Consider the following 23,100-nt stretch of genomic DNA (forward strand, 5'->3'; position numbering starts at 1 on the left):
CGATGTAATATTGCCTCGATAGATATTCTTACTCAGTTGTTCTCAGATTACATTCTTTCGATATCTAGCGATTGATTATTTTAGCGGTTAACCCCCGTGAACACGACGGTACGGTACCTCGAGTACGAGGTGTACCTTTCATGAGCGCAGCAGTTCGACTCAGAGGTATGATGGGCTATTACACCTCAAGGTCGAACCATCATTCTCTGAGAGCGATACCGTCGAGTCAAGGGTCTTGCCACTGTGCTCATGGACCTTATTGTTCGAGGGTTGCACAGTCGTGTCAACGATCGAATTCTTATGGCTGTCAACAGTTAAAGGGTCATTCTGCCAAATACGTCAAAACCTAGATAGGGCAAATATTCTTCAGATACAATTAAGAAACATTAAATGATTCATTGATCAGACAGTTATAGAGGTGCCAAACACATTGTTTTCCGATCATGATATGTGTTCATCTCTCAGCTATGAATATCAGATAGCTATAGTTTAGTATATAAATCGAAACATTTATATAACACTGGAATGTATATTCGGTTAATTTATACACCTTACGGCAGTCTCACGGATCACACCGTACGAAATGTTTTCCCAAAAGGTTGGAGTAAGGGAGATAGCCATATGAATGTTTGGGAGCCACGAGTATTCCTATCTCAGTAAGCACCAGTTAAGGTGGCTTTGGATAGGACGACGGAATCCAGATAGTGTTGATGAAAGGCGGGCGACTCCTCCCTACAACAGTCAAACAGCCAACCATCCAACAGATCGACAGTACAGGTACACATAACACTGATATATATGTAACACTGTCTTTCGCTTTGAGTCCATTTCATAATTGAGTTATCTGTGTTTGCAAGCTCTCATCCATTACTCTATGTGTTTTAATCCATTACTGTATTTTGACTTTTAAGTCTTTGAGAGGTATGTTTAACTAGAAATAATATCAAACTGATTTCTACTTTATCTATTATTTACTTATTTGTTTATTTGTGTGAGGAAAACTCATGCGAGGCTGAGAATCATCAGATTATTACATAAAGTCAGAAACGTCTCCTGATCCGAATGGTTTCAGATGTGGTAAACGTATACACAACTGTGCCACAGTTCAGCTACCAGTAAATGGGGACTCGGGGGGGGAATAGATACACATGGTGTAAGCTGTATTTGTTATTGGTACTATGCAAATCATATTAAATGAAGCTAGAATAGAGATAGGTTTTGCATGATATACTTCGTTATCACACAGAGAAAGTGCACTGCATTGTTTCAGAGCTGAAGGTTGGAAGTGATATCTGTGCACGTTGGCATTCCTCAGCGTAGAATACTGAGTACCACTTTGTTTAATGCGCCAGTTGATGCCTCTCAAGCTCGATATAAGAAAGTCTCGAGGAATATCGCAGTCAATTACGTTGACATCATCCTTGTACACATCAAAACCTTTCGTGGAACGTAGGCCATTCTACATAGCATGATAAACACATTTTGTGATCGTCTTGGCTTTATCATTTCTATACGGAAAACCAAAATACTCTGCAGACAAATTGATTCGTTGATTGGTTAGTTGTTTGGGCTTAGTCCTACCAGATATTGCTGTATTTCTTGTCTATGGTAGTACAGGATGATCATGGCTGTCACTGGCAGGGTAGAGGTGGAGATTCTATTCTTAAATCATGGATCCATGATGGCTCACCAAACCAAAAAACGTAGAATTTCTTCCACTCTTAAGAAGCCCTTCCCCATCGATTCGCTAATTGGGTGCCTCCATCGGAGAAAGGAGCTCATGTCTCTCTTCTTCTCTGGAAGCAGATGCTCGCCATATGCGAGAAAGATGAATCTTTCTTGCGTTACCTTCACTATATGAACGTAAGATATTAGTGAGTTCTTTCATTACCTTCCTCTGCCCTTGTGAAGACGGAGGTTATCCAAGCCTACATCTGCGGACTTAACTTTTCCTTCTTGCTGGACAAGCCGGGTAATAATTTCAGAAGTGTTTGTCTAATCTCCACTGGAACATGAGAATTGAGAGAGGGATGCAGCAACACGGATAACACAATAGTATTCATGGGGACGAGGAAGTGCAGCACATGAGGGAACAGCTATTGCTTGTGCAGGAGCAGAGGTAGAAGGAAGGTAGGAATCCCCTGTTGTGCTGCCATAGGGTGGGTGGCTGGTCTCGTGGTATGTTACAGGAGGAAGAAGATGCTGACGAGGTCCCGTAAATTGTGATTCCGAGGTCATATGGTATTGCTTCTGAGGGAGTGACGAGTCGTTGCCTAGGTCGCATGGGTCTTTTGCAGGAGGGATGACGCGTTGTCGAAGTTCCACACTGATGTTGTTCCAGAGAAAAACGAAGCCTGGCCTCTCTCTGTCTGTCTCATAGTTCAGAATATCTTTAGGCCGATGTGTGCCCTTTTGATGCCTGTAGCCCATCGACTGATATCTTGTGAGTTGTGAGTTATCGGTTAGTAGAAGAAGGGGGCTGTTCGGCGACGTGTTGATCACACCATCTTGACCTATGAAGCTAAAGAGGCTTTGCAAGGAGTCTATGGAGTGTGGCTGCACAAGGCACCCGGGTCCTTCGCGCCAGTTTGATATGACGGAAGCCCGCGTAAACTATATTTTCTGTCGTAAGGACATTGGAGCGACGCTTTCCCAGCGTCGCTACAGTTTCATACCTACAAGGAAGGAAACTGGAAGTCATCGATTTTCGACTAGGCATTAGATAAACTAACTCAGGGTAGCGAACACTATACACCCCAGTCACTACCATACTTGAATGTCCTTCGCAAACACGATAGTTCATTCAGTATCCCTCAACCGGTTTTTCCTAAATCAAATTTCAAGAAAGGAAAATAAGAAGAGAGACATCCAGAGAGAGAGAGAGAGAGAGAGAGAGAGAGAGAGACTACCTACGAGTAGCAAAGGCGGGATCTTGCCATAAGGTGAAGACTAACGCAAGGCGCTCATCGCGTGTCTGGCTCGTTAATCATCATGGTTTTACCCTGCCGCCACACCCTCTCGTGTTGCTAAACTATCTGAGTTTCATCTGGGACTGACTCCAATCATGGTCAGTCCGGGAGTGTTCCATGTTTCTCCTGGTATTACATTTTGTAAACTTATTTTCAAGCTTTTTGAAAGGACACGGGAGAGAGAGAGAGAGAGAGAGAGAGAGAGAGAGAGAGAGAGAGAGAGAGAGAGAGAGAGAGAGAGAGAGAGAGAAGGATGTAGTGAGGACTATACTAACAGTTGAGATTGAATTTAGTTAACTTTAGATAACCTAATCATCATGGGAAGGACTGGAGGCAGAGAATATGATAAGAAGGCAGTATCCCAAGATATCTATACGTTCGTGAGTTGTTCTGTCTCTAACCTCGTAATATTCTTTACAAATTTAAGTTGAGGAATGAATACAGTACAAATTTAAGTTGAGGAATGAATACAGGGCGCGTGTATGAGTGCACCAAACCAAGGCATATGCTTACTGACGTCTAGTTCAAGCACTCGAAAGATGAGCCTCAAGAATTCTTCATTGCTAGGAAGAAAAAAGAAATATAACAAGAAATTAATATTACCTTCTCTAGAATCATCAAAATTCGGTAGGAGGCAGTACTCAGCAAGCTGATCATTATCCCACATTAGGCTAATACTAGAATAGGTTGCTGAAGCTCGGTCATGGCACTTGAGGAAGCACAGAGAAATGACAAGACAAGATACCAGGAGGCCAAAAAAGATGGTACTAGAATTAGGAGAAAGGATAGAGGCCTTGGATTTGTCCCACATGGAAAAGAGAAGATTAAAGCGTGAACTGATCTTAAAACTTAGAGTTTTTAAACCAGTTGGATGACGTAGATATTCGGATACTTTTTTCACAAACACAAAACAGATTTTTTTTAAACCAGTTGGATGACGTAGATATTCGGATACTTTTTTCACAAACTCAAAACAGATTTTTTTAAACCAGTTGGATGACGTAGATATTCGGATACTTTTTTCACAAACACAAAACCAGAACGTTTAGAAACCATAGCATGAAATGAAGCAAGACTTTGGTTAGTCAAGATGTGTGGTGTGAGAGCAGTGACTGATTGGAATAAAGTGACTTATGAGATTGTGTTTTGGACAGCATGCAGAGGTTTAATATGTTCTGAAAACATTGGCATTGATCAGAGTTTTGGAGTATGCGACAAACTCTGTTTTCTGTTTGCGTTTTTTGTTGTTGTTGTTTTTGAGTGTGTCTGTGTGTGTGTGTTTGTTGTTGGTGGGTGTACGTTACGATTTGGTGTCTATATCTGTACTGTAGGGGGGGAAGGGAATTTTACGCTCGCATATGTGTGTGTGTATGTGTGTGTGTGTGTGTTTTGTATATCTGTATCTATTTGGTAATTACCTATTGTAATTAGTAAGAGTGATATAGAAATTATTAAGCCCCATGTCTTAATCTCAGATCTTCATCATGCATTCTTACTTGATTTGGTATTTTTCCTTTTTTGATCAGCATTGAAACCATTCACAACCTTAGAAGTAATTACTATATCATCACAAATCCCTCATTTTCTTTATGGATGGCAGATTCAGGTCTTTCTTTACATCTCTCCGTCTCAGTATCTACCTCTGTAGCATTAAGATGCACTCTCCCTTACGTCGTATAAGTTGAGGAGATAAGACAAACGCACCAGAGTTTTCTATTCGGGTGCTTATGTACAGCACAATATGGAAATCTGAATCATATCCTTGTCTACACACACTTGAATGCTATCCTAATGCTGACATACAGATAAACTGTCGTTACAACCCCTGCTGACGTGCCCCTGAGTGCTAACAAGTCAGATGTGATAGTCTTTCATAACACTTTTGCTTTAGTTGTTATTTTTTCATATATACCATCATTTCTGCTCCCTGTAAACATAACCAATTCGACATATTATATCCTGTTTTTCTCTCCATAGTCAGGTATTTGTATCTATTTGATTGGTTCGAATACCGTTGCAGTTTATCCAGGTCCCACTTCCAGTCGCTGCTTTCCCTAGAGGCTGTTTACTCTAAACATGACTTTGGTATCATCCACAAACTTCTGTAGATAAGATGTCATCCCCGCAAGGAGATCGATCGATGTCTTAGATCAACAACAACATCGGCGGACACCAAACTAAACCAACACTTGTGGGGCCCTCATAGGCGGCTAACATTTCCTAACCCTGAGCAAGTACACCTCTCGTGGAGGTGATCTTTCTTCCATTCCGTCTCTTTCTCGACAAGAAATTGCAGACATTTTCAAGGCGTCTCCTCCCTCCACTCTCGTTTTATTTTGTCACGGTCTAAATTAATCTGTAATGGGGAGCCAGGCCATAAGGAAAGGCTAGAGATGTGAAGAAGTAGGATAAGAAGAAGAATCTATATGTTTGTTTTAAGTAGAAAAACCTTGTCTTTTAAAAAAAAGCACTTAAAAAGACAAACGTGCCAAACCTTGGCAGTGTAAAAGGTACCTAGATTTCTTGATGAACGTTTTGTGAGAAAGAAATTTGTAATTATGATCGTTTATCATCCAGGATCCAAGGAATTAGAGGACAGGTAGTCATAAGGCGAAACCTTGTATCAGACAGAACCCCTGGGGAATTTAAGACTAAGGACAACATAAAGGTAAAGCTTTCTTACCATTTTTTTTTCTTTAATTCCTGTAATTTTGCATCAGTGGTTGATTAATGTAATCTCTTCTTGTAATTTGTTATTTCCAGTGCAATTCATCACGTGTCCCGTCACTGTACCGCTAACCAGTCCACGATGGTGACACCAGCGCAAACCTGGTGGAAGACATCGGCGAAGGAGGAAAAGGAAGGAGGCGAGAGAGAGACTGTCAGTGAAGTAAGAGAATGTAAGAAAGAAATCGAAGATGAAGTGAATGAGAATACGATGTTACTTGGAGAAAGAGGAGGAGGAAGAGGAAGCCCTGAGTCAGTGGATGACCTCGGGAACGAGGCCACTTTCGAGGACCTGCTGCATTTGGTGGGCACACGAGGCCGATGGAACGCACTCATCCTCACCGTCTGTTTCTTGTGTTAGTATACTCACTTGGTGACTACACTGGTGCACTAATGCACTGACTTGTATGCTGGTCTGGTAGTGGAGTACATTAGTAGTGCATTGGCTCAATAGTGCATTTCCTTAAGTGCTGAATTACTCGGAATACTTTGTAAAAACAACAGGATTTGGCTATACGTTGATTATTAGTACTATGGCCTATTATACACCCCAGGGGCATTAGACTGGCCTCGTCGTACATAAGCTTGTTAGCACGCTGGTTCGGGAATGAATTATCATGCTTTGAACTGGCTGGGTAAACAAGGTGGGACGATAACGTACTTGTTTGGTAGCACAAACGTGTTGCTCTCATCATACATCAGTTAACCGTAAGCGGCGGCAGGAGGAGACCCCAGCCTCCCATATTCCTATGAAAATGTGGATTCGCTTTATCTTTTTCTTTTTTTTTTATCGTAAAAACATTTGTGGAAGGATCATCTACAAAGTAGTTGAGCATATCTACTGAGATTTTATTATATGCAGCTATGGGCATCCATGCAACCTTTATAAGCAATTATGGGCTGGGTGTTCCCACTGTGTATGTGCGTACACACAGGAAAGAAATGGTACAATACAAGGTTGAAGAGACGGAAGAACACGAGTGTAAAACTCTCTCTCTCTCTCTCTCTCTCTCTCTCTCTCTCTCTCTCTCTCTCTCTCTCTCTCTCTCTCTCTCTCTCTCTCTCTCTCTCTCTCTCACACACACACACACACTCTCCAGAACTACTTCTTGACATCAAAGGCTTTTCCTGCCGACACACCCGGCAAGGTGGTTTCAGTGAACCCCTGATGCACGTCCGTCCTACCTGTGGATTGGAACATTTGTTTCACAAACACTGTCCCCAGCTGTTCCTACAGGACCCGTCTGTCCCAGCACATCCTGCAGTGTAAAGAATTAATGAGAATACTGAAAAAGGAACCTGAAGGTCAAACTTCCCATAACGTGAATATAATCGGTGACCTATTGACATGCTGAAGAAATAGAGACTCTGTGTTAACGAAAGTATGACTTTATATACGACCTGGACTAGTGGGCTCTCGACCTTCGACCTTATGACCACTGGCCGAGTTTCTTGAGGTTTAAGTGGGTTAATAATACGTTCCTTCAGCTCAACTGATTTCAAGACATTCATTTATTTTATATATAAATTTTGTGGCACTTATCGGTGGGTGCTGCAACGTAAAACTTAATCATCAAAAACAGTCAGGAAAAAGACAAAAAAAAAAAAATCTGTACTTGAAAAGATGTGCGAAGACAAATCGGGAACGTGAGAATAAGCTTATGATGTGTGACGTCGGTTGTGCAGAAGCGCACAGTAAGCATATTCGTCCTTTCAGAAGGCTGAGAAAGCTTTGGATGAGATGCTACATGAGACACAAAAGAAAAATGGTTAAAAGGAAAGAAAAAGAGTTTCTGTTACGATCAGTCTCCTGTTAGTAACTCAATACCTTAAAACAGTTTTACGTATAATCTTCAAGATAGTTTGTAGTTTCATAGAAATGAACATAATATGTATTACATTGTTGTTGCACGGTATGACTATCCAGTTCTGCCCTATAGCATTGCTCCTTCCTTCTTGACAGGCAGCTTCATTTCGCCGCTTCAGACGTTGTCGTATCAGTTCCTGGGGGCGACGCCTGACCACTGGTGCCACGTAGCGCCCCTGGTGGAAGCCAACTGGACCGAGGAGCAGATCCTCAGCTTCGCCATACCGTGCAAGTCAGTTCACCCCTCTGCAAACCTTACATCCCGCTGACATGTCATGAAGTATTTTGGAATTATATGTAAATGTTAGAACACGAGTTCATACATACTTACTCTCCTGACCCAGAGACCCCTTCTGCGGGGCTCCTGTATCTCACAGGAAGCCTGCCACGTCCACCAGGAGAGATCACAGGTCAAGAGATGTATTGATGCGTTTGCCAGTGTGAGGTGAGTGCAGGTGTATTAAGAAGTAGGTGTAAAGTGTTTTCGTGATTGAATGTACATGATGAGTCACGTGATATAATCAAGCAGTGTTTGTTGTGTTGTGGAGACGAATGTTATCGTGAACGCGAACAAGAAAGTACCTCTCACAGATGCTTCAGATGTGTAATTTCTGATGGCTTGTATCTGGTGGGATCGATTTTAAGACGGGAATGGAAGGAGTGAATACGTCTACGCTTTGAATAAGCACATGAGTGGGTTACATCTCCTTAGTCAAAAGTGTCAAAAATACAAGACGTTTTACAGACGAACTTGCATCAAAAGTGAAAGAGCCAGTATGACTAATCAACATTAAAATTTTCTAAAAAGCTTGTGATTAAAATCCTGAATGGGTCCTCGTTTTACTGAACACCAGGAAGAACATTAGATGAGATTAAACTCAGTAATAGCCCTTCCCTACGACGGATGTGCAGCCATGTTATCATGCTGTAATAAGTATCCCGACTTATCAAAACCTCTTTTCGAGTTGGTTTTTTCACCTTTTACAAGACGGCTCATTTGTTTCGTGTAGTTACCAGCTATATCTGTTTGTTAGTTTTTTCTATTCTTTTTTTTATCTCATGTTTCATTATTCATATTCCTTATTTCAATCATTACTTAGGGTTTATTTGAATACATGAGTAGTATTTATTAACGTATTTAGTGTGTAACGTCTGAACAGACGAGACAGCGCATTTGCCAAAGTCTTTGAAAAACGCTTGTTTTTATGAAGTACAAGTTTCTCCTAGCAACAGTTTACGAGTTTGGCGTTTTTTATACCTATTTTCTTAAGAAACTTTAAACTTTTTCTAGTGTTCATTTACCTTTTTCTCTTCTACCAGCAGCAAGACGGGTGAGCACGATAATTGCCAGATGTACGAGTACGACTACAGTCTGGCAGCGGAGTTGGGTCACGATGCTGCCGTGGAAGCAGGATTGACGCCTCTGCCAAACATTACCTCCGTTGTACAGTGCTACTCCAGGGATTTCAACCTCAGCCAGTATGAATCCACCGTCACCACACAGGTAAACATGTTCCCGTATATCACTGTCATTCGCATAGTGTGTGTGGAAGGTGAATTTTCTATTTGGAATTAAATACACTGGTTCACTGCTCTGCCCAACGGTGATAGCCATATGGTGAAGACGTTTAGTGCTCGAATTTCAAATATTACTCGTTCCGGGAGCTCTTTAAGGTATCATATTCCCTCATTATTATTCAGTTATAATACGACGCGATATCTAGTGGTATATCATTACAAAGTGAGATTAACGCACTAATTACTGAAGTCCATAGTTAGTCTGGTTCCCAGTCGTTACCAAGATACCTGCAGTTCATTACTTTCCCACTGAACTACTTCCGCTTGAGGTTGCACACCGAATGGAAAAGTCGTGTTTAGCGAGGCTGTATCACCGTCATATGACAATTCAGTCTCGTTAAAGAATTATTCACCATAAAGGAGTCCGCCCATCCTTTCCCTGTTTCTGAGCGTAGCGTAACCCTGAAGCTGCAGGAGACCCTGGGTTAGGTGGGGGGGTCGGGATCTTCGTGTTGTATCCCCCTTCGTGAAACGGACCATGGGATTGTATTATATATATATATATATATATATATATATATATATATATATATATATTATATATATATATATATATATATTTTATATATATATATATATTTATTTATTTTGCTTTGTCGCTGTTTCCCGCGTTAGCGAGGTAGCGCAAGGAAACAGACGAAAGAATGTCCCAACCCACCCACATACACATGTATATACATACACGTCCACTCACGCAAATATACATACCTATACACCTCAATGTACACATATATATATACACCCACAGACATATACATATATACACATGTACATAATTCATACTGTCTGCCTTTTATTTATTCCCATCGCCACCTCGCCACACATGGAATAACAACCCCCTCCCCCCCTCATGTGTGCGAGGTAGCGCTAGGAAAAGACAACAAAGGCCTTATTCGTTCACACTCAGTCTCTAGCTGTCATGTAATAATGCACCGAAACCACAGTTCCCTTTCCACATCCAGGCCCCACAGAACTTTCCATGGTTTACCCCAGACGCTTCACATGCCCTGGTTCAATCCATTGACAGCACGTCGACCCCGGTATACCACATCGTTCCAGTTCACTCTATTCCTTGCACGCCTTTCACCCTCCTGCATGTTCAGGCCCCGATCACTCAAAATCTTTTTCACTCCATCTTTCCACCTCCAATTTGGTCTCCCACTTCTCGTTCCCTCCACCTCTGACACATATATCCTCTTGGTCAATCTTTCCTCACTCATTCTCTCCATGTGACCAAACCATATATATATATATATATATATATATATATATATATATATATATATATATATATATATATATATATATATATATATCAGCAGTTGATCAGCTGCTTGGAAAACGCAATTGTAACAGGAAAAGAATCATCAGGGGCTTAGATGAACATCTGTGGTTTTATTGGCTTACGTTTCCGTGTAACTTGTACCATCATCAGAGCCTTTGAAGAAATATTGTGCATGCAGTATCTTCATATGAATTTCTTTTCAAAGCGTAAAGTGACTGAAGACGAATGAAGGCAAGATTAGACGTAAAATCTTTGTTTACAAACATTGCACGCGAGGAAACCATCTATATCTGAGTTGACAACCTATTCAGTGATACAAGCATAGTTCATGGGTTAAGTTTCAGTTCAAGGAATTACCATCTCTGTCATCGTGTGATTATTTCTTTTTGTGTAAGCAAACGGGTAGTGTAATGATGGGCTCCCCACTTAGTACAACACTAGCCAATACATTTTTCTGACACCCAGAAGTCAGGATGCTGAAAGTGTCCATCACATTTTAAACCTTTTACAGACGTTACATGTTTACTTTTAAGTCTGCAGACACTAGTCTTTATATATATATATATATATATATATATATATATATATATATATATATATATATATATATATATTCAACATGTTGAAATTACCTCGGAAGTGATGAGAAAAATGATATTCTCCCCTTTCGTGATATTAACATCAGGACTTGTGGGATTCCTTCATGACGTTTCCATATAAGAAACCTACATTTAGTGATATTTGCACGAAATTCACTCTTTTGTATCCCTATCGATTATAAAGGAAGCCTCAGTGGTAACAGTAACCAAACGAGCATTTCAAACGATTTGTTTTTGATGAATTCCACGCTGAAATAAAATCGTTGAAAAATAACTTTTATGTATAAGCGGTTTCCTTTTAAATTCCATTGTGTATATTGTTAGAACACAAAACAAGGTGTCATGTCCTTCAGTGAAACCACCACCTGTACTTCAGGTTATTGTATATTTTTCATTCGTGTTCACCAGTAAGGGCTGTTATACAACCGATAAGATACTGTTTTATTACTTGAGATTTATCCATAGACGAGCATGAGTAGTTTACGCAAAAAAAAAAAAAAATACGATTCATCATTCCTGTTCACGGATGTTACACCTTTGAGGTTGCGGTCGTCACTTGCTTACCAATATAAGTGCAGCTCTTGTAATGCCTTGTGCATTGGTGAGACTGATGAAACCTCAGGACGCACGTCCATGAACACCTTGGGCGATCATTATGAATCGCCAAGCAGCCATTCTGAGCAATACGGCACTTGACTACCCCCAATGTCGGCAGCGTGCCTTATCTGTGCTGGCCGGTAATTTATCCAACAGCAGTCCTTTACTACTGGAGTCCCTTCTGTCCTACGGGAACAAGCCCAAACATAAGTAACCTTGAGGTATCAACCAAGTTATGTTTTCAGATAAGCTTTGATAAGATAGAGTAAAACTGTATAGTTTAGATGTATGTTTTGTTAGGATATTCGACTGAATTATAGGTCTTTAAACTTGACTTGGAAATATTGCCTCTCTTCTGGCCGATCTATGACCATCTCCATGAACCAATCAATACGCTCCTGGAAACCTATTGACATGTCTGGTGGCCTTTAGCATCTCTTATGGAGCATGCCAGTCTGTGACCGGGGACATTCCTAGGTAAATGTCGCATTTTTTGCTGAACTCTGACAAACCTCATGAGCTGTGCTCACTTATGCTTGTGATCTGTAACGCCCTTGGTGACGTGCAATGTCTTGGACGGTTCATTAGCCCTACGGTAACCTGTGACGGTCGTTAACCTGTGCCACTCTTGTTGGTTTATAGAGAAGCCTTTTGTTTGCATGTGACGTTCCTGGTGACCCTTGACCTCTTCGATTCCCTGGTGACCCATGGGGACTGTCAGTGGGACCTCGTGTGTGAGCGTCGCGTGCTGTACTCCACCACGCAGGCGGCAGTGCAGGTGGGCAAACTTCTAGGCTACTTCATCTCTGGGTACCTCCTCGACAGGTGAGTCTTCCCCCGGTGTCCTTCCATTTAGTTTCGATGTAACTCATCCCTAATGAAAGTGTAGTTTTTCCTGTTTGAAGTTGTTTGAGCTAAATCGCCAAAGAATACTTTTTCGTAATATCATGTTTCCTCCGTTCGACATGATAGTTTCCTGCAGTCACTTCCGTCAGTTTTATTTCATATTTTGACTGAGTGCTGCTCATGTATGATATTTTTTCTAAATCACTGCCAGTTGCCCCTCAGTTGCCCCTCTCCTTCGTTTTTGTTATACACAGCTTGTCATCTTAGCTGTGTGTCTAAATCTTCCATAAAAGCAAACGAATTTTGTCATTTGTATGTAACCCTATATGTATGATTCAGTACGAGAACGAGACTATAACTGTTTTACAAAGGCACACACACACACAAACACTTTTGGGTTTACAGTGGTGCCATATTACCAGGTTCGGTCGCCGGCCGGTGGTGCTTTGGAGCTCACTACTATTGGCAGTGTCAGGGTTCGTCACCCCCGCCTCGCCCAGCGTCGAGGTCTACATCTTCCTGAAAGTAGTCACCCTCACAATGACCTCTAGCATGTACCTGGGCTGCTTTGTGATCAGTGAGTTCACCAGCTTCCTCTTGTGTTCCACATCAGCCGTCCATAAACTGGGCTAACTACAACAGGGTTGTGAGCCTGTTCACTTAGAATAGATAATGTAATGTACAGAGCCTGTAAGGAGACTATCCACAGTGTTGTATTGTCGTAAAGTCTGGTTTCCTTTACCCTCAAAGACTTGCAAAAAAACGGTTGGAAGAGGAACCCGTTTGGTGTTATCGTTGCCTATCTCTTCACCTGTAGAGTCTGATACAAATTCTCTTCTGAATAGAAAGAAAAACCTCAAGAGTTTTACCTTAATTTCATTACGTTCAAGTAGGCTGTAATAGGCAAAATCCATTCACTGATGAAGAAGAGTATAGAAGTGAGGATGGTCTCTGACAGTAACAGGCTAGACGAGACGAGCTGCATCAGAATCGCGTTTCATTACGTCAGAAAAAGGCTGCATTTCCGCCTGTATCTGTGTGCATGAGCGGTGGCTGTATCCACAGCACACATTCCTCGATTAATCTTCCTACACAGAGATTACATAGGACATGTGGTACCCTATTTGGAAGTAAAAGTGAATGTGCTTACATCTAAATTATGCGAATCCACTCATGTCAATTTACTGATTGTTATTAAGATATTAATACTAATCTTGATTCACTTTATTATCGCTGTTGTGTTTTCATCACTTATTTACCTTCATGAACAAGAGCTCTCAAAAATGTCCTTACCTCGTCCTTTTCTTTCTTTGCGAGGAAGCGATGGAGACTTGTTCGGCTCAGGAGCGGCCGAAGACCGGGACACTCTTCCTGCTGCCGTGGGCCTTCGGGTACATGGCGCTGCCGGGCATCGCCTACCTGGTGAAGAGGTGGCAGTGGCTTCAGGCTGCTCTTACCCTCCCGGCCCTCTCCCTCTTTCTTCATTATTGGTGAGTCTTGGTCCAGTGAGTCGTCTAGGCTCACCAGGTGATTCATATGCGTGAAATTCCAAACCCATCCACGTAGTCTTAACTGGTTTTAGGTGTGCCAAATTCCTCTGGTGATTCTTTAGGTCATATGCATAGGCCATATGATGAAAAAAAAATCAGACGAGAAATGTATGGTTTGTGATGACAGAAGCAGCGCGTAACATTTTACGTGATGTCTGTGTACCGCTGACATAGATATATTGATCTACTCATTGCTGGTACAGTTCTCTCAGCACTGCATACAATGTACATTAATTGAGAATCGGATTTGGCTAAATTTCCTTTAGTATTTTAGACATCTTGAGAATTGTATTATAAGAGTAATCCATGAGGGTGCAGTTTTAATGAACAAAAAGTTGGAAGCTTGTTAAAGTGTTGTGGTTTGGTTACCAACAGGAAGGACAAAAAAAAAAATGTCTTTGTGGACATTACAATTAATAACCAAGATCACAATACAGAAGCTCATAATCTTTTTAAACGTACATGTATGAACAGCTTAAAGATAGTGCATTATACCGGAGGCAACGGCATACGTGTGGCCATCAGTCCAGTAGACATTTGCTTGCGAACTCGTGCACTCCTATCGTAAAATAGGCAACGAACACTTACGGTACTTGAAAGAGCATTGTCTGTTACGTATGTAAATCTAATCAGTCAGAAAGCCAGACAGTAATCATACTCACCAGACCATTATCTTTAATCTCTAAGGAAACTCAGAGTAAGATTAGCAGCTGCAGAGGTCTTTGAACGATTTTCCTGGTAAGAATTTTTAGCTTTCACGAAGAAACAAATATCTAAAGAGTATCCTCGCCGGTGTTCAGTATAGCCTAAGCAACCTCATGAGATGCATTGTTAACCATATGTCGTTTGGTCTTGATTTATTGCAAGATTCTCGGCCATGAAGCTGGAAACATCGTGAGGTAAATGCACGTCTATGCAGCTACACCACGGAACTCCTGCTTCACCTATTCTGCTCCTGCATCGTAGTAACTGCTGCTTCAGTTTTCACATTCCTAGCGAGCTTTATGCAATCGCACTCCCGTAACGTAATGTCACAGTCTTCTTTACACTTGTAATCGGCTGGACAATTATTAACCTATTTACATTTTAGGAAAATATTACTAGCAGCTGTTGCTGATGATGAATAGATATCTATAATCATTAGGATTCCCGCAGTTGCTTTGCTGTTTGTAGACATAGAAACGTATTCTCTTGCGGAAGGCAAGTTTATAAGATTTAGTGAACGGCATTACTTCTCAGCAAAGCAGGTTTGTGTCAGTTTAATATACCCATATTAGTAAAATGTTTACTGAAGGTATAGAGGAGCACCGAAATTCACCATGTATCCAATTAGAGGACAAACATTACTTTCGGTGATGCTGATAAGAAGGAGAAATGTTCTTACATTTCCTGTTAAGAAATTTTACTTGCATATGCACAAACACAAGCTGCACCAATGTAAGCAACGGAGCAACATTGATAAGAACATCATAATAACCCTAAGGAAATATTGTCATTCCTATAATTAGTAGTTTATTATTGTCTCTTCTGATCGGAGATTCATCAGATCCCCTTTCTTTCCACCGAGGCTTCTACCGGAGTCTCCTCGTTGGCTGATCCTACAAGGTCGATATGATGAAGCGCTTCAGGTCCTTCGGTGGGGAGCGAGGATCAACCGCAGGACGTTACCCTCCGACCACGAACTTCGAGTTGCCATGGAGAAGATGCGACCCACGGTAGGTCGTCCCACATCTTACAGCTATAGACGGAGAAGTATACATAAATCCTCCCACACCTGGATACCATGGATGGATGGGAACCAAGGAAAATCAATCTTCACTTGGCTCTCATGTACGGGATGGTGAGTCATCAGGCTTCACCTGACAACTGTGTAAGATAGGTAAGTCGTCCTTAGGCTTCGCTGACGTGAAGGGGTCCTGGCTCTCAACAGATACTATGAGAATCATAGGAGAACATCTCTTACGTGGATGCTATGGAAAGTATTGGGTCCAGCAGTCTCTCCTAATAGAATTTGTACAGTCCAGAAGTTTGCAGTCATTTAAACTCGGAAATATTGACTGTACTTTTCGATTATTAGTAAATGTCAGCAGACATCCAGATTACGAACAGCCTGTGCTATTGCAGAATGGCAAGCTTTTATTCTTCAGGAAGAATTCTTTCCTTAGAATTTGGCAGTATCTAGATGTTTTAGTTCACTATAGTGAGACTTTTTGGAGGTTGATTTCGTGCTTTGGGGAGTCAGTTTGGCAATTTGGAGGGTATGTAATTCCATTACTTTGGCAAGTGAATTTGGTGATTCTAGCTGTGATCTTGGAATCATAATATTAATTCTTTACATTTTTAGGGTGTCAGCCAAAAGAAGGAAGGGCAGGGGACGCTCCTCAATTGGGCGATGAGTGTGTTTAGGCAGTTCGTGGCTCCCACGCGCGAACTGCGCCAGAGGAACACTTGTGGTCTTCTACTGCTGGTTCAGCGTCGCCATGGTGTACTATGGCATTGCCCTGAATTCAACAAACCTCAGGTACGTCACCACGACCGTACAGGTGCCATCTCCTGGTAAGTTCCTACGACAACAGTACTGACTCCAACCTCGTTTATCTTTTCATTACTTGTCATTGACAGATTGTGAATGGTTGCCCTAATAAATTAGTGCTAGGCAAACAAGGAAAGTATGGTAAGAAAAAAGATGAATGATATCTGACGTAAGGAACATCAGGACAAGATGCCAGGAAATTTTCCTCACCGCTGAATCATAGGTATGATAGTTTAAATGTGCTCCCGTAGGAAAAAACGAGCAAACACAATTTGTTGATCTATAGGAAGATTTCTGCATAGAGAGAAGCCTGTACGCTGTTTGTCTGCTGGTAACCCATTAAATGTGATCTGTGCTCCTCAGTGCCGATCCCTACATCTACACCTTCCTTGGAGGGCTTCTGGAAGTTCCGTCATACTTGCTCCTTTGGCCAGTCATCATCTTCCTGGGTCGAGTCAAGACCCTTTCGTTCCTGTATCTCGTCAGCGCCCTCGCCATACTGCTTCTGACCACCGTCATCCTCTTCCTTCCTGAGGGTAGGTGTCAGCCTTCCGTTGCAGGAGGCTTTGGGGGTCTTCTGTTAGTGGTAGCTGACGAGACATCTGTTAATGGTGAGTGGTGAGAAAGTTTCTCGCAGTGGTAGATGGCGACGCAGCTCCTCTTAAGTGGTATGTGGCAAGACAACTTTTCTTAATGGAGGTGATAAGAAAGCTCTTCTAAGTAGTAGATGGCGAGACAACTTCTCTTAGTGGTAGGTGATGAGTGGCAGGTTTACGTAAGACAGCTTCTCTTAGTGACAAGGGGATACGTAAGCTTCTGGTGTCTGTTGGTGAATCAACATTCCTTAATGGTGGATAAGTACATACCTTGTAGTAGGTGTTGGGTCAGTTTCTCCACGTGATAGGTGTTTAGTAGACTTACTCTTTCGTAAGTATTGATGAGCTACCCCTAAAGGAGGTAGATGAATCAGTTTCCCCCTTTTTTAAGAAGACTGTCTCGGATTTCCTTAATGAAGGGTGGCACAAAAACATCCTTATGATAGGCTTTTAATCAACAAGCCCCACTGATGTGTAGTGAGTTAACTTCTCTAGTGGTGGGTGTTGAATCACCTTTCCCTATTTATGGATAGGAAATTGATTACATCCAGTAGTAAGTGTTAGGTCAACTTCCCCAAAGGTGAGTTATGATTAGCTATTCCTCTTGGTAGGTAGTTTGATAGCATCCCCTACTCGTGATTGGATGTTTTTTTTCGGTGGATGATAATACCTTTCCAATAACTTCTTATCCTTTTTGTTTACTTTGTGATATATGGTAGATATATCGTATAGACAGTGAGAATGAGATAGATACGAAATCTGTAAGTGGTTTACAAAAGGTTAGATGTTCAGGTCACCTATATGTGACTGTCGGCGATTTATTTCTTTGATCTTCTGTTTGAAATTTACTTGTATAGTACAGAATGGACACTTGGATGCCAGCTGAATGGTTGACCAAGTAAATTGATTGGTCTAAATCTGGACTGACCGATCGATTTGTAGAATCATCAAAAGATTATTTGACTAACGTATTTGCTTTATTTCTCCCTAGCACCAATAGCAACGATGATGTTCCTCTCCCTGTGTGGGAAGATAACCATCACGGCTGCCTTCCAGTTGGTCTGGGTGTTTACGGCCGAGCTTTTCCCCACCAAGTACCGCTCCTTGGCCATCGGTCAGGCTAGCGTCTTGGCCAGGGTCGGCAGTCTCTCCTCTTCCTACATCAATGATATCTTGGTAAAGTATCGCTTACTTACTTTTTTTGTGATGAATGAGTAACTGTGATTTGTATTTTGCAGCGTGTGTGTGTGTGTGTGTGTTTTATTATCGATTTGTACACACGGGGAGAGAATTTAACACTCACTCTAATTAAAACCATTTTTTTTTAGGCTTTTAAATTTTGCGCTACTACACCATCTTTCTATTCGTTTACCTTGTTCTACGCATTCACAATTCTTTTGCTGAAGACATACACCCTCAATGTGCTTATATGCACCTTACTTGCTTTGCATTTAGTCATGTCCCCTTGTTTAGCAATCTCTTTTGACCTACACAGTCATATGTGACGGTCCTCATGTCCTGGGCGTGTGTGTGGTTTTCATGTCTCTCCTTGATATACGTGTGTGTATGTGTGATTACTATTTGTGATAATTCTGTGTGTTACAAGGAGTGCTTTACACTCATGTTGCCCCGACTGCTATCTATGTATATAGTGAGTACCATCTCTCTCTCTCTCTCTCTCTCTCTCTCTCTCTCTCTCTCTCTCTCTCTCTCTCTCTCTCTCTCTCTCTCTCTCTCTCTCTCTCTCTCTCTCTCTCTCTCACACACACACACACACACACACACACACACGCACCAATACAGAGAAGGTACCTATAATTCGACCAGCTCTGAAGGAAGGGTGGACAGGTGGGACCACCTGTGGTTGGGCTGCTGCGCCAAGATGTGAACCTCGGGTTCGCCTGTGTGTGAATCAGTCACAAAACGCTAACCTATAACACCATGGAAGCCCGTGTGTGTATACGTGCGTGTGTGTGTGTTTTATTTAGTCATTAAAGATCACTGCAAATATAAAGAACAAGTTACTCGTTCTTTCATCTATTCCCCTAGACCTTAAACACTATTGCCAAATAAGACTGAAAACTGGAAAATGTTGCATTTACTTTTCCTGTTAAACATGAATATACTGTTTTATCAGAGAGAGAGAGAGAGAGAGAGAGAGAGAGAGAGAGAGAGAGAGAGAGAGAGAGAGAGAGAGAGAGAGAGAGAGAGAGAATATCATCACCACTGCTCCTAACGCTGACCGTCACTGTCCAGGGTGAGGTGGTGGTCTGGGCACCGTCCGCATTATTCGGGCTGGCGTCGCTAGTAGCTGCTGGCCTCTCCCTCCTCCTGCCAGAGACTAAAGGACGCAACTTACCAGAGGATAACAAGATCGAAGATGATCCACACCAGCGAGTGAAAAAAAATATGCCCTACGAGTCATGTAAACAGGTTAATTGGTCTGTTGAGTTGCCCTGTATGTCGGATACGAAATCGGAAAATAAGAAAAGCCAGCACAGTTAGTGCAGTGTGGCTTCTGTATTCGAAACGAAGGAAAGGTTGTAAACAAGTAAACCCCTAATCATACATGAAACTTACAAGGCCCTGATTAGTGAGGTCTTGGGACCAATGGGTAGTTTAAAAGTTGCTCAAGCTGAACATAATGTCCTCTTGCTAGATATGCTGAAATTTCCTTTTCAGTGAACACAGTTTACTCGTGAAACAAGCTTTTGATTACATGTAACAATCTGTATTTAAGGTATATCACATTTCATTTGTTGTACATCAACGTTTGTTTGTATTGACTACCCTGAATAATAGGGTTTGTATGTGGACGAGAGTGGAACTGCATACTTTTGTGTTGCTTTGAGTAGTATTTTAGCAGTGGAAGTGTTTGATGGCAAGAAGAGAGGTGATAAAAGCCTTCATGAGAAGATATGCGACAGGTGGCTGGAGTGGACTGTAAGTCAGTTTAATTTCTTAAAATATGGGTTACTTGCGTTGTTGATTGATTAGTCAAAGAGTTTCAATACATGAATGGATCATGTTGAGGTGCCTGAAGGTTGGTGGAATGCATGATTACAGTACGTGTTTTGTTAGTGTTATATTTGTTGCGGATTAGGGGATCCTTGGGAAGGGGTAAGCTTTTTTTTTTTCATTTCTACTTGAGGTTGATGGTTTGTTCAACAGTGTTTTGGGTGGGAGGGGTCTGGTGCTGCTGTTGCATTAAGTGCCGAGCATGTCGAGATGGGGCTGCACTGGGAGGTGATTTGTTTCGTTGTGAAGGCATTGAGTGTTTATAGTTATTAAGCAACCAGTCAGTGTTTGGAGTGCACTATTTCAAGTAGTCTTCAGCTGTGTTTTATTGGCTTTTGAGAGGGTGAAAACCCAGGAAGGTGAGACATAGTTCAAAGAGGAGTGGATGAATCATTTGTATATGGTGTTGAGGAATCTTTTTTTTCTTGTCCATATCTGGAGCCATTTAAAGTTCTGAGAGCATTTAATTTGCGTGTTGCTTTTGTGTTCAGGTTATTGGTGTGGGGAGTGGATGTCATGTGTTATATGTGAAGCCTAGAATGATTGGAGTTTTGCTTGCTTTGCTTAGTGAGAGAGACTGTCCATTTAAAGTGGAAGGTGTGATCTGGACTCATGTCTGTGTGGGATTAAGATAGTAAGTGAAGACTTCCGTGGAGATGGACATTATTCTGTTCTGGATGAGCCACTGTTCCACGTGTATAATGTAGTGCTACACCTGTTGATGATGCAACTGTGGTGTCAGGGTTTTATGAGATGGTAAGGTCGTCTGCACACAGAAGGACCTTCATTTTTAGGTTTGCCAATGGTTATCGGTAGGAAGAGGTTGTAGTGCCACATGTATAGAAAAAATACAAGTTAAATAAAATTGTATGAACTCCTGCTGAAGTGGGATTTCACCTTTATATATATATATATATATATATATATATATATATATATATATATATATGTCTTTCATACTATTCGCCATTTCCCGCGTTAGCGAGGTAGCGTCATATATATATATATATATATATATATATATATATATATATATATATATATATATATATATATATATGACGCTACCTCGCTAACGCGGGAAATGGCGAATAGTATGAAAGAAAAGAATATATATATATATATATATATATATATATATATATATATATATATATATATATATATTTTGCCGCTGTCTCCCGCGTTTGCGAGGTAGCGCAAGGAAACAGACGAAAGAAATGGCCCAACCCACCCCATACACATGTATATACATACACGTCCACACACGCAAATATACATACCTACACAGCTTTCCATGGTTTACCCCAGACGCTTCACATGCCCTGATTCAATCCACTGACAGCACGTCAACCCCGGTATACCACATCGATTCAATTCACTCTATTCCTTGCCCTCCTTTCACCCTCCTGCATGTTCAGGCCCCGATCACACAAAATCTTTTTCACTCCATCTTTCCACCTCCAATTTGGTCTCCCACTTCTCCTCGTTCCCTCCACCTCCGACACATATATCCTCTTGGTCAATCTTTCCTCACTCATTCTCTCCATGTGCCCAAACCATTTCAAAACACCCTCTTCTGCTCTCTCAACCACGCTCTTTTTATTTCCACACATCTCTCTTACCCTTACGTTACTTACTCGATCAAACCACCTCACACCACACATTGTCCTCAAACATCTCATTTCCAGCACATCCACCCTCCTGCGCACAACTCTATCCATAGCCCACGCCTCGCAACCCTACAACATTGTTGGAACCACTATTCCTTCAAACATACCCATTTTTGCTTTCCGACATAATGTTCTCGACTTCCACACATTCTTCAAGGCTCCCAGGATTTTCGCCCCCTCCCCCACCCTATGATCCACTTCCGCTTCCATGGTTCCATCCGCTGCCAGATCCACTCCCAGATATCTAAAACACTTCACTTCCTCCAGTTTTTCTCCATTCAAACTTACCTCCCAATTGACTTGACCCTCAACCCTACTGTACCTAATAACCTTGCTCTTATTCACATTTACTCTTAACTTTCTTCTTTCACACACTTTACCAAACTCAGTCACCAGCTTCTGCAGTTTCTCACATGAATCAGCCACCAGCGCTGTATCATCAGCGAACAACAACTGACTCACTTCCCAAGCTCTCTCATCCCCAACAGACTTCATACTTGCCCCTCTTTCCAAAACTCTTGCATTCACCTCCCTAACAACCCCATTCATAAACAAATTAAACAACCATGGAGACATCACACACCCCTGCCGCAAACCTACATTCACTGAGAACCAATCACTTTCCTCTCTTCCTACACGTACACACGCCTTACATCCTCGATAAAGACTTTTCACTGCTTCTAACAACTTGCCTCCCACACCATATATTCTTAATACCTTCCACAGAGCATCTCTATCAACTCTATCATATGCCTTCTCCAGATCCATAAATGCTGCATACAAATCCATTTGCTTTTCTAAGTATTTCTCACATACATTCTTCAAAGCAAACACCTGATCCACACATCCTCTACCACTTCTGAAACCACACTTGCTGCCTTCATCCATTCTTGTCGCCACCCTACCACACACGAAACACACACCCCCCACCTCCCCCCCTCCCCTTCAAGGTAGAGCCAGGAAAAGACAAAAAAGGCCACATTCGTTCACACTCACTATAACTCTCATGTGTGATGCACCGAATTTCCACTGTTCCCTTTCCACATCCAGGCCCCACAGACCTTTCCATGGTTTACCCCAGATTCTTCACATTCCCTGGTTCAATCCATTGACAGCACGTCGACCGCAGTATACCACATCATTCCAATTCACTATTGTTTGCACACCTTTCACCATCCTTTATGTTCAGGCCTGATCGCTCAAAATCTCTTTCACTCCATCCTTCCCCCTCCAGTTTGGTCTCCCACCTCTTGCTCAATCTT

The 23,100-nt window shown here is 41.7% G+C and overlaps 1 protein-coding gene across 1 annotated transcript; it reads left to right on the plus strand.

Annotated features, from left to right (window-relative positions):
- The first annotated feature begins 610 nt into the window (after positions 1–610).
- On the plus strand, positions 611–19,917 carry LOC139755407 (organic cation transporter protein-like). Its single transcript, XM_071673686.1, is given in 12 exon segments — positions 611–777; positions 5,733–6,052; positions 7,660–7,795; positions 8,887–9,067; positions 12,344–12,447; positions 12,891–13,045; positions 13,790–13,958; positions 15,586–15,770; positions 16,371–16,539; positions 16,915–17,087; positions 18,139–18,323; positions 19,404–19,917. Coding segments are annotated over 12 exon segments (2,178 nt in total). The 5' UTR covers positions 611–625; the 3' UTR covers positions 19,653–19,917.
- Positions 19,918–23,100: the final 3,183 nt, after the last annotated feature.

Source organism: Panulirus ornatus, chromosome 19 (genome assembly GCF_036320965.1).
Source record: "Panulirus ornatus isolate Po-2019 chromosome 19, ASM3632096v1, whole genome shotgun sequence".
In the NCBI taxonomy this organism is placed as follows: domain Eukaryota; kingdom Metazoa; phylum Arthropoda; class Malacostraca; order Decapoda; family Palinuridae; genus Panulirus; species Panulirus ornatus.